This window comes from Monopterus albus, unplaced genomic scaffold (genome assembly GCF_001952655.1).
Source record: "Monopterus albus unplaced genomic scaffold, M_albus_1.0 scaffold480.1, whole genome shotgun sequence".
Classification (NCBI taxonomy): domain Eukaryota; kingdom Metazoa; phylum Chordata; class Actinopteri; order Synbranchiformes; family Synbranchidae; genus Monopterus; species Monopterus albus.
This window is the reverse complement of record NW_018128360.1, coordinates 103,436-116,122: the sequence shown is the minus strand read 5'-3', so window position 1 is coordinate 116,122 and position 12,687 is coordinate 103,436. Positions and strand designations below refer to the sequence as shown.

The window sequence follows — 12,687 nt, the reverse complement described above, 5'->3', positions numbered from 1 at the left end:
ATAACTTCAATGAGGCCAAACTGATCACCTTCAGCATGCTGATATTCTGTGCAGTCTGGATCACTTTTATTCCAGCATATGTCAGCTCTCCTGGCAAGTTTAGTGTTGCTGTAGAGATATTTGCTATTTTGGCCTCCAGTTTTGGACTACTCATTTGTATTTTCCTTCCAAAATGTTATATTATCGTACTGAAACCAGAAAAGAATACAAAAAAGAATATGATGGGGAAATAATTCTGAGAGCTTTTAATATATGGCATTTTGGTGCCATTATAATTTTTACATAATAATTTGTTAACCAACTGTGAATTGGGCATGTATTCATTTGATTGAAGGTGTCTAATGTATCCTAACATTTTTACACTGCAGACTATTTTTTATTCTAATATTTTATGTAATTATATCACCCAGTATATGTAATTAAGGAAAAAGAAATATACAATCTTTTCCAATTTCATATTTAACATTTTTAAAAATCTAACCAAAAAATAAAATCTCTATTTTCATAGACAAAAACATTTTAGCTTGTTTTTTCTTTTTGTCAGAAAATTCCAGAAGTTTAAAAACAAACAAATAAATAAATGTGTGGGTTTTCTCTGGGTACTCCAGCTTCCTCCCACATTCCAAAGATATGCAGTTTAGGTTGACTGGTGACTAAATTGCCCATAGGAGTGAGTGTGGGTGTGTGTGGTGGTCTGTCTCCAAGTGTCAGCCCTGTGTGATAGATTGGCTACTTGACCAGAGTATACCCCGCCTATCACCCAGTATTAGCTGGGACTGACTCCAGCCCACTCGCAGCTCTCTTCAAACCCTGTTCATGCATTACATAACAAAGCCAGCAATAACATCATCAGAATCACAATCCTTTAATCAATCTTTCAGCTCTTCATGGCAGCTCAGTCTTGAGCTTCACAGTTCATGTCCAGTGATGACTTTCCCTGAAATACGTGACAATCCATTTATAAAACTTGCAGGGAGGCGTGCCTGGCTCTTTAAGCCAGCACTTTGAAGGTCTTGCCTCTTCATCTGGATTATTGCCACCTATTCAGAGTACGTTGGTGAGATTCAGTCTACTTCGCAGTCAGACTCATGTTCAGCCATAAAAGCAGCCCAAAGCTACTTGACACCTTCGCCAAGGCCTCCTGCTGGATTCTGTAGAACAGTTACAGGATTCAACACCTGGTCCACCTTCTAGACACCTTCCTTGTCTCTCCCGATCATCTCCTTCACATTCCTCACAACATTAACCCCCATCACTGATGCCACTGCTCCAGTGGGTTTTGGGGGCAAATCTAGGTCAAAATGGTTCTCAGACGCATAGCTGTTTGAACTCTGGCAATTCCTCAAACCTCTACATCCCTCCTCAGCTCTGTTCAAAATTCATCCCATTGTGGTCACAAAAGGGAACCTTAAACCACCCTTGTCCGCTCTGACAGTACCGCAACCACTGACATTATCAACCAAGGTTGAAGCAGCTCTTAGGCACTTGGCTGCCTGCTTTGTTTTCCGTTTTGTCTGGCACCCAGGATGTCAGCCATCCCTCCATATCTCCATTCATATGTTGGCTCACAGGGCTAGCAATATTGCACCAGTTCACAATTTGCACTATACACATTCCTGGTTTATATAATAAGATCACAGATTCTTTCTGGCCTCCATTTCCAGAGATCCAGGACAGCTCCAGATGCAGAGGAACTCCAAAGCTTAGTCCATTCATTTTTATCTACAGTTCTGGTTTGTCCACCATAGTAAATATAATAAATAATCCTCACCCTCTCTGGCATCACACTTGACCTCTACTCTGGTCTTGCATTAAAAATTGGAGCTTCACTTCAGCCTCCAATAAAGGTGTTCCAGATCTCTGCATCAAGACCATAGACCCCTGAACTTCTTAAGCCTTCCTTCACTACATCAGACCCAGACATCAGAAATATTTTGTCTGTTCTCTATCATTAGAAGGTTTTGGGGGTCTGCCAGTGCCCAAGAGCAGTGCAAACTCCTAAAGCCTTCACCACAACCCAAAGTGCATAAGCAAAGCTGAAAGTACACAAGCACTCCATCTCTTCCTATTATATCTGCATGTATCATATGTTCAGTTTCCTATAATTAAAATATGTACATTTTAGATCATCTTTTTTCATTTTTATGAACTTCTAAGAGCGTGTTTGCATGCTAAGCTTGTGGTGGTGAGGAGCTAAAAATAGGAACACTCATTTTCATTTCTTCTGTTTTCTCTTGAGTTTTACAAATTCTAGACTATCTATAGATTTTTATTGTTTCTGTCTAGAGTAAATGTGAGGACTAGACTGGATTCATCAGTTCATGAGGAGATAAAAATCCGAATGTAACTCAAAAACAGGCTTACTTAATTTAATTGTTTTTAACATTAGAACACTGAATAGTACAGAATTGCCCAAGACTCAAAAGGTCTATAACCCAGCCCCAAAATCTTGAGTAAATGGGCAGTTATAGTCCAAAAATGGGCATCAGTTTTCAACAAAACTGACCTGTGGAAATGTTAGGGTGATTTTCATTTTTAGATAGGAATGAATAATTAGTTAGGGTTTTTATTATATAACATACATAAAAATATATTTACAGGATTATTTTAGTATCATATGCATTATAATAGTATCATATGCCTTATAATCTACTTTTGTGTTAACCATTTTATTTGTCTTAAAGAGTGTAAGAGACTTGCAGCTGCCAATAGCAGTACCTGAAAAGCAATCTCCAGGAAACCACAACAGGAACCAGGGCTTAGCAACGCTCATAGTGACAGGTGTAGACGGGAAGTGAGTGAAGTGAGGGCCTTCTCTAAAACTGTCTGAGCTTAGGGCATTCAAAGGTCAGGATATTTAGTACTGAGAAAACACCGGAAATAACAACACACACACACACAGACTGCCTATATGAACATTCTAAGAATATTGACGGGGGCAGTCCCAGCCCAGAAGATAAATGTAAACATTTTGTGATAATCAATGCTTTTGGAGACTTGTCATCTCTCAGAGCCCAGCGCTGTAATAACTCTGCATTTAACCAGAACAAAATAAATCCACTTGAAGCTGATTCCTGTATCCTGAGTGTTACTTCTTGGGGCCTTCAGACAAAAGAACCGGGTTCGAATTAAACTGTGAAATATCTTTATATTTAGTCTTTTCTTTTCAATATACGAGAACACGTTTCAACAGAAAACCCGCCCAACCCCAGCATATATAGTTGAATTTTTAAAAAGAGAAACCAAATCCTGAGGGGGCCTGGATGCAGTCAGACAAGATTTCGTCCCCATGAGAACAAGCATCTGTAGTAGGGGAGGCCATCACTATAATGTGATGTCCTAAGAATTCAGGTTAAATCATAGAAACTAATCCAAAAAATATTTTCCATACCTCAGAGACTATATTATAGAAATACTTGAAAGTCCTGTTTTCACCTCCTGCACCAGAAGATAGTAATGTTCTAAGTAATTTAATATCTGCCAAATTCTTAAAAGAAATGGTCACTTTAGCATACAGCCAGTCATTTACATAAACAGCTTATTTCCTAAAATTATTTCTCCCACTGTCATTATGACATACCATGTGATCAGAGAATGCTCAGATCCAGCTCTACCTAAAGTCACAGTAATATGAGAATACGGTCTTTCACTGTCTCAGCTTTACTGGGTTGTTGTCACTGATGTCTTTCTTTAATCCACTCACCAGTGTCAGTGCAGCTTTCGAAATGACAGTGGTTCTGCGGTTGATGACAGAGAAGAACCACACCAGTGCCAATAAAATGAGTTTATTGTGATTCAATGCTGTCTTCACCTTCTTTGATAATAAGTTAATGGAAAAAAGGATAAGGCACAAATTTTTCATTAAAGTTTTTTTAATGATTTTACAGTTTTCACAAATCTTTCATCCAAGCATAACATTAGGCAGCATTTTAACATTTGTATTGGTCTTTCTTGTTGGACTCAACCAGTCCTGCATGTTCTTTTATGAAGAATGCTCGAAGTCAAATCTGTCTTCAAGACATTTATTACAATATTGAAGAAAAGCAGTACAGAGTTCTGGGTTCCATCTCTATCTGAGGCCCTGATCCTAAACAGCAAAACCGTTCAACGTGCCTTCAGGACAAAGAGGAACGCCTATTCTCCTGAGCCCAGAGAATTTATAATACAGTTTTTGAATATGCAAATGTAGGTAGATCTGGCATCATCCGTGTTGTCCTTTATCCTCATTCCTTGGTTGGTTTGTTGACCTCGTTCTGACCCCTCATTGGTATTCTTGTTGTCAGGCAGATTGGATCTGTGAATTTCTAAGAACAACATCCTGACCTTCTGAACCAGACAGACCTTGCACACCTACATACGTCTACAGTTTAGGGACAGCGCCTCTCTCTCATGTCTCATCTATCCTTGTGACAGGCAGCGTTGCTATGCAACCTGGCCTTGTTCTTGTTTGTGGTTTCCTGTCAGATTCTTACAGCCTACACATGTTCTGTTATTATCAGCCATAAGTCTCCTGCACTCTCAAAGACAAGTGAAATGGTTAAATGAAAGGGAATTATAAAGCATATGATACTGAAATAAACATGTAAGTATATTTGCTAATGCAGATTATAATGTTGATTATAGAAGGCTAAACATTTCCTATAATGATGATAAATGTTGATAATATAAAGCCAAACAATAAGAACTTATACCCACTCACAACTCTCTTGCAGACAGTTTAGTCATAGTCTACTCCTGCGCTTGCTTCCTGTTGATCTGAGTCTCTGCACTTAGACACATACTCACACACAGCATTTCAAGTGCACAGGTCAAGCCATTACAAAGTTCAAGCAGATTAAACAATCTTTAAAACAGTTTTGCAAATACATAACATTTCATTAAGAATTTCTTTCTACATTCTGTAGTTATAATAAAGATCATTGCTTGAGCAAATTAAAAAAATTTAAAATTAAATCTGGTGGAAAATAAAATTACACATAACAATTACCTATTTCTCACTAAAAAAAACCTAAAGCAAATTAAGGTGAAAATGGAAAGAAATTCATTATTGGGCTTGTGCATTTATTTTTCATTAATCACACATACACTGGTTCATATGATTATATATTACACTGCGTTAAATTCTGTCATATCCATTTGCTATTCCACAAATAAAATGATATAGGTTACAGTGGAAACATTTTACAATAGTACATTACAGATCTTCAAATGACACATTTCAAATACATTTCCAACTAACTGCCTGTTTAACAAATTATTATGTAAAAATTACTAAAATGCATTTACCACTGTATTTTAAATGTTGTCAAAATTATTTCCCCATCATATTCTTTTTTGTATTCTTTTCTGGTTTCAGTAAGATAATATAACATTTTGGAAGGAAAATACAAATGAGTAGCCCATAACTGGAGGCCAGAATAGCAAATATCTCTACAGCAACACTGAACTTCCCAGGCGAGCTGACATATGCTGGAATAAAAGTCATCCAGACTGCACAGAATATCAACATGCTGAAGGTGATCAGTTTGGCCTCATTGAAATTATCAGGCAGTTTCCGAGCAAGAAAAGCCAGAATAAAACATAAGATGGCCAGAAGGCCTATGTACCCAAGTACAGCCCAAAAGCCTACAGCTGATCCCAGAGCACACTCTAAGATGATTTTGTCCTTGAACTGGGTAAAATTCTTAAATGGAAAAGGAGGAGAAATAGTTAACCAGAGGATACATATAACAACCTGGATGAGAGTGAAAGCCACAACACTGAGTCTCTGCTGTGCAGGCCCAAACCATTTCATCACATTACTGCCTGGAAGTGTAGCCCTGAAGGCCATTAACACCACTATAGTTTTCCCCAGAACACAAGAGATACAGAGGACAAAGGTGATGCCGAATGCTGTGTGTCGCAGCATGCAGGACCACTCAGAGGGCCGGCCGATGAAGGTCAGAGAACACAGGAAACACAGGGTCAAGGAGAAGAGCAGCAGGAAGCTCAGCTCAGAGTTGTTGGCCCTGACAATAGGAGTTGTCCTGTATGTGAAGAAAATGGCTGCCACAACAGCAGTCATGCATGTTCCAAATAAGGCCGCTGCAGTGAGCAGTACTCCCATAATTTCTTCATATGATAGAAACTCTGCCTCCTTCTTTACACAGGCATCTCTTCTCTCATTGGACCAGGATTCATGGTGGCATTGCTCACAGGTGATAGAATCTAAAAAATGTTATTAAAATAGATGTCAGTCTTGTTTAGTAGATGTACCAATTTTCTATCGTATTTCTTTTCCTTTCATAAAAGACAGAAATTTTATTCTTGAATTAAAAATAGATAGATGTGAGTCCCACATATGTAGGCCTCCGAATTCATTTGCAGTTCATACCTAATTGACTCCAGAGTAGTCAAACGTGAATTACTACTCGTCAACAGTAAGAGTCTTTCTGTAGGAGGAAAGTTTTAGTTTATATGACTCTGTAATCCTTTAACACATCACAGCACATATTTGCAACTACAGGAGTGTTAGACCCAAAGAAAACACACAAACTTTAGCAAATGGCATAGGTGTTGGGATCGATACCAGATAATGTACCTTTGGATTTAAAAACTTGGGCACCCGTATAAAAGACATCTCAGACCTCAAGGGACATTTCATCATGGTTAAATAAAGTTTAAATAAAAATAAAATGTCAAAGCCTTTTTTGCTCAACAGAAAAACTGTTTCCATAAAAGAAGGGAGAGAAAAGATAAAAGACAGTGTCCTCATCTTTGTAATGTAATTTACAATACAACAGTCCTGCAAAAAATCCATGAAGGTGATAATATTCAGTTTTCTATATTTGATTAACTATTAAGCAAGTTGTGATTTGTGAAGCTGCACTGCACAAATGCATGATTGTCATTTAGCCTTGCTTCATCAATATAAATTGGGTGGACAAAATAAGGGAAACCTTGGGGACTTTGCCATTATGTTTTACTATACCTGTCATGTTGCTTATTTCTCCCTCTGCACATCTGATACAGTCATAGCAGCAGACAGGTTTTCCTTTCTGGAGAACCTTGCGAGTTCCTGGGGGACATTTCTCACTGCAAACTGACACAGGCACCTGCATGATACAGTAACAGTAATACAGTTAGGATGATTATACTGTAAATAACAAGTACAGAAATCACATACGTGCTTACCTGTTGTGAGTTCTGTGACCAAAATAAAGATTTATTTTGCAGACTCAGCTGTTTGTCTGCAGGTAAAGATGCATCATACAGACCAACTGTGACAAAGTCCACAATGCCATTTTCTGTTGGCTGCCAGTTTATAATTTCATACTTTGCCGGTGGGTCTCCATTCTCATCAAAATAAACCTCATCTCGTTCCTTGGTTTTGAACTGAATCTTTCTTATGTGCTGTAAAATCTAAGAACAGGTATTAATTTACTTATGTAAATCATAATGTAGGCCAGTTGGGACAACAGCAAGATAGATAAACTGTACCAGTTTTTTATTCATGTAATTCAACTGCTCTTTCTTTCGTTCATTTTGTTTTTACTTAATGTAAAAGTAACTTTTGAAAAAATTTAAAATGGTAACATTAAGTAATATATAAACAGTAAGTTTCAAAAATTTTAAAGTACAACTCAAGTAAACATCTCCTTCTTTGGTTTTGAACTGAATCTTTCTTATGTGCTGTAAAATCTAAGAAAATAGGTATTGATAGTTCATTATACAAACCTGTTGGCTCAACAGCTTAATACACAAACTGCACCAAATTATTATTCAACATTTCAGCAACTTTGCTTAACATTAAAAGTAAGTTTTGAATTATTTAATGTTGAACTCACCATGAGTGGATCTAGCTGCACTTTGTAGTCACATGTTTTATTACAGCCAAGAAGATTATGAAGTGCATGTGCCACAGCATACACTCCTTTATAGATATTGTTAAATAGAGGCATTAGTGACATATCAGTGTAGCTGTTTTTCACTCCAGTCAGATCTTCATGTCCAGTACATTCTCTCTGATTCTCTGCTGATGAGTTTGACCGTTTGAACTTACAGTTAAATAAAGTCTCCCAGAACTCTGTAAACAATTCATTACTAGATAAACTGAGTTGCTTCACATCTAATATGAACTCTTTTAAGCCACTGACTTGTGCTTTGGGGATGAACAGGCCGATGGCACCATCCAGAATGTGATGTGTATCCTTTTCTCCAATTTGAAAATCAATAATCCAGCTCTCGCTACCTACCCACTGGTACCCAGTCACGTTGTGATGAGACAATGCATTCAGTACCACATCCATATCTACATGTAAAAGAAATGCTACAATCACCTTGGAGGTGGAAGCCTTGATAATATCAATTATCTTTTTTATTTTATCTGGTGGATCTGCTCTAAAGAAAGACACAGAATACTCCAGACAGATGCCCAGCTGCTGTGCAGCTTCAGTGAATGTAGCCATGCCATTATTTCCATAATCATCATTGCTTCTAATACCTCCAACCCAAGTCCAACCAAAGTGCTTGACCAACTGGGCCAGGGCTCTGCTCTGATAGTAGTCACTGGGTATAGTTCTGAGGAAGGATGGGTATTTGGTTTTGTCACTGAGACAAGTACAGGTGGCAGAGGGGCTGATCTACAAGAAAAAGAAATGACCTCCCAAGATAAAAATGTAAGATATAAAACATTCCCGCACTCACATTTGCTCTGACCTGCTGGAATAATTGTAGATTAATCATTATTTTTAATAAATATAATTCAACATTTACCAATTTTACCCACCTGTGAGATATAAAAGTGTCCAATGACAGTACCTATAGCCATGCAAGGAGAGGAAGAGGTCCCTCCTATAATGGCCTGCACTTCTGCAGGTCTGTTACATGGTGCCTCGGTTGGTGCAGACACAACTTCATTACCATTAGTCAAGAGCAGTGCAACCTTCACACTTCTGGTAATAGAGTCACAGTTATCATACATCTTATAGCCCAGGGAGATGCCAGGTAGTAGGTCTGTGCTGTTATTAATCTCTTCAATGGCAAAAATCATAGTCTGAGCATACTGGAACCCTCTGAAACTCAAACTTGATGCAGACATTTTTAAGCAGTTGTACTCGTGGTAGTACTTGAAACAGAAAAAATAGGATAGTGAATGAAAATATTTCCTGGCTTTAATACTACTGAGTATTTTATTTTTTTATAAAATGAATGTAATTGTAATACTTAATCAACTTTACATATTTCTACATGTACCCACTTCTTCTGCAATATGTTAAATATAAACTCACTTCTATGCTGTATTTTACCTGGTGCATTCCAGTGGCAGTGGTTTGTGCATGTAGGTATCCTGTCTGTCTTTCCAGCTGTGGAAATTGAAGATTCCCCCTAATATAATGTCCCCTTCTTTAGATAGTTGTGGGTTCTCAGGATCCCCTCTCTGCCGGCACACCAGCTCCTCAGCCTGAAAGAAAGACACCACCACCAACAGCTGTAGAAGTGCCCAGCCCAACACTGTCCACTTCTGCGTGGACATCATAGTGTCTGCAAGAACTAAAGCGCTGGGTGGCATGATATTTATCTCAATGCAAATCCAAAGCATGTACTGGCATTTTATATGTTTTGCATTAGCATAATAAAAATAGAGCATCACTGTTTATTCTCTGTTGACCTATAGGGTGGGGACAGGAAGGTGAAGGCATGGAGGTGGTCAAACTGAAAATAGTAATAATTATGCTACATATGTTTTCTTCTTATAAATGACCTTTTATTATTTTATATTACGAAGATGCTGTTTTTAAATGAATATATATTTACAGTTTAAACACCAAAAAATAAAGGAGGATGAAACCTATAGTATGTAGAGTCAATGAGATTTCCCATCAGAGTACAGTAACTGGTTCAATAAAAATATAGAACCTTCACTTATTAAATTTTTGGCTACCTGACTTCAGTACAATGAGCAATAAATGTAACATTATGCCTTGTAAAGTTGAAATGTTGATTTTATCAGCATACATTGTTCTATTTACACATTCAGCTGACAAATTTCCATTGGCTTTTAGTCATATGTATGTCCCTTTGTAAATTAAATATAATATTAATTCCCTTTTTTGCTTTGTTTCAGTCTTCACCAACTCTTGAAATAAATTTCTGGCTTTTTACTATAAAATGCTCCACTGTTTTCACATCTTAGTTGGGAAGCTGGAGTACTCGGAGAAAACCCATGCATGCACAGGGAGAACATGTAAACTCCACAAAGAAAGGCTTTGGGTCGGCTGGGGCTCGAACCCGGAACTATTTTGCTGTGAGGCAACAGCGCTGGGACAATGTATTGAATATTTTCAATATATTAAAATTAAATATGTTGTCATACAAAAACATCACAAAACATATCTTTTTGTCTAGCATTATATATCGTGTGGGCTGCAAACACTAACTTCATATTTTTTGTAAATAAGATAGCCTAACAGAGAGCAAGTCAGTATACTGTATCTGCTTGTTATTTACATAATCAAACCAGTGCCAGAAAAGGGGAAAAAATAGGAAAAAAGTAGAAGTATTCCACAGCTAGCCATACATTGTTGTTATTAAAATTTTAATTATATCATGACTGAATTTAATCGTACACATCTTGTACATCAGATCATTATTGAGGTCTTGCTTTGGTGATGGAGCTTGCCTTTTGGCTGCTCAGGCTACATTTTGGCTGGGGATGGCAATTGGCATGACTAAATGCAGAACAAAAATTAGACAAGACACCTAAAAAAGCTAACCCAAATGGTGCAAGTGAAATAAAAGTTGATTGTGAGTAGAATACTTGTGAATTGGCTGGAGTTTTGTATTACTTTGCCTTAATAAAATATTGCGTAATGAAATCGGTTCATTCTTTTTGAATAACCCTGTATATGTGGGTGTGATTTGGACTACATACAGTATATTGTGTTACTGCATTTCGATTGACACCCACTTGGTGGAGGGATTTACAAGATTTCAGTGCTGAACTAGGTTTCTTGTGTAGAACATCTCTTGGAAATAGTCCTATATGTAAGTGATTATTTTGTGAACTTGTTACAAGTGATTTGATTTCTATTGGGTTCTGGAAGCTAATTTTACAAGATTCACAATTTTGTTCATGCTGATAATGCTGCTCTGAGCCAACGTATGTAAGGCTGCTGGTCCTGATGACATTCCTGGACGTGTGCTCAGGGCATGTGCTGGACAGCTTGCTGGCATCTTTACGGACATTTTTAAGCTGTCCCTTGCCCAAGCAGTTGTGCCAACATGCTTCAAAACCACCTCCATTGTGCCAGTGCCAAAACATTCCACCCTGACGTGCCTTGTATCACTCACACCCATTGTCATGAAGTGCTTAGAGCGTGTAGTGGTAAAAGCAAACTGAATATAATCAGAATAGGATCAGAATATAGTTAATAGTCATTAACTTAGTTAATAGGTAATATTAGTTAATGCACAACATTAGGGTGAACTTTCTGCTCCTTTGTACGGGTCTCTGCAAAGAACATCGGGCGTCAAACTTCCTGTTGTTTAGCACAGTGTGTGGGGGGTTCCCAAAATAGAGAAGTGTAACCAGGGTGGGGGCCCGGTTGGACGTCAAGATGGACAATTACAGGAAGTTGGGAAATGCCCATATAGTTAGCTGCAAAGCTGATCAGGAGTGTGTGTGAAGACCCGAGGAGAAGACTAGAACTGCTGACTGACCGCTTCGCTTTCTCTGCAGGGGCCCCGACTAAAAGGTGATTCTGTTTCTCGCCCTCTCAACCATTATCATAAAATATTGTTCAATAAATGATGATTGGCACTGCAGTGATTCTCCCTGTGTATTGATTTTTGCCACGACAGACTGGCATTGTCGTCCTGGCACACCTGATGACCTGTCTCCCACCCACACTGGACCCCCACCAATTTGACTACCACAGAAATAGGAGCACAGAGGATGCAGTCTCCACAGCACTGCACTCTGTACTCAGACATCTGGACAACAACAATAATTATGTAACAATGCTGTTCGTGGACATCAGCTCAGCATTTAACATGATCATCCCCTCCAAATTAACCACCAAACTTGGAGACCTGGGCATCAGCATGTAAACTCTGCAAAGAAAGGCTTTGGGTCGGCTGGGGCTCGGAGACCCAAACTTGGGGACCTGGGCATCAGCACCTCCCTCTGCAACTGGATTCTGAACTTTGTTAGGTCATGTTAGTATGTTAGGTCAGACAACATCTGCTCCTCCACCATTTTCCTCAACACCGGCATACCACAGGGCTGTGTGCTGAGCCCATTCCTCTACTCCCTTTTCACCCACGACTACAGGCCTGTGCATGGCTCCAACACCACCATCAAGTTTGCATACGACATCACGGTGATCAGCCTCATCAGCGACAACAATGGATAGTGTTGGTTATTTTATATTGTTTAGGAAAATATCTATTTCAGATGCATTTGGTTGGTGTTCAGAGGAGTATAGTTTGTTATAAAAGGCTTGAAATAGATGAATATCCTGTGGATTATGAACAGTTTCACCTGTAACATCAAGTATGGATGTATTGATTGCCTTTTGTTTTTTTTACATTGTAGTTGATTTGCCAAATATTTACCTATTTTGTTACTATAGTGAAACTATTCATATGTGAGTTGTTGGCTAGGAATTGTGTGTTTTTGTATATAATACGTTTGAGTTGAGTTTT

The 12,687-nt window shown here is 38.3% G+C and overlaps 2 protein-coding genes across 2 annotated transcripts in view; one reads left to right on the top strand and one right to left on the bottom strand.

The window, feature by feature from the left end:
* The window catches only part of LOC109952633 (extracellular calcium-sensing receptor-like), an 11,743-nt gene extending 8,945 nt beyond the window's left edge, over positions 1 to 2,798 (top strand). Inside the window, exons 7-8 of the mRNA XM_020587808.1 lie at positions 1,367 to 1,434; positions 2,685 to 2,798. Coding sequence (XP_020443464.1) covers positions 1,367 to 1,434; positions 2,685 to 2,798 — 182 coding nt within the window. The remainder of the gene's footprint in view (positions 1 to 1,366; positions 1,435 to 2,684) is intronic.
* Positions 2,799 to 5,311: 2,513 nt separating this feature from the next.
* Positions 5,312 to 9,463, bottom strand: LOC109952635 (extracellular calcium-sensing receptor-like). The gene is made up of 6 exons (XM_020587810.1): positions 9,288 to 9,463; positions 8,768 to 9,065; positions 7,827 to 8,621; positions 7,174 to 7,401; positions 6,971 to 7,094; positions 5,312 to 6,207 (listed from the first exon to the last, which is right to left on the bottom strand). Exons 1-6 carry the CDS (start codon positions 9,317 to 9,319, stop codon positions 5,312 to 5,314), a joined length of 2,373 nt encoding a protein of 790 aa, XP_020443466.1. The 5' UTR covers positions 9,320 to 9,463.
* Positions 9,464 to 12,687: the final 3,224 nt, after the last annotated feature.

Excerpts from the sequence above, each read along its gene's own strand:
- LOC109952635 (XM_020587810.1), bottom strand. The coding sequence starts at position 9,319 with ATGCACAAACCACTGCCACTGGAATGCACCAG. Across the intron at positions 7,402-7,826 it reads TGCAGCTAGATCCACTCATG|ATTTTACAGCACATAAGAAA; the intron begins GTGAGTTCAACA and ends ACCTGTTCTTAG. Across the intron at positions 7,095-7,173 it reads GGTCACAGAACTCACAACAG|GTGCCTGTGTCAGTTTGCAG; the intron begins GTAAGCACGTAT and ends TGTATCATGCAG.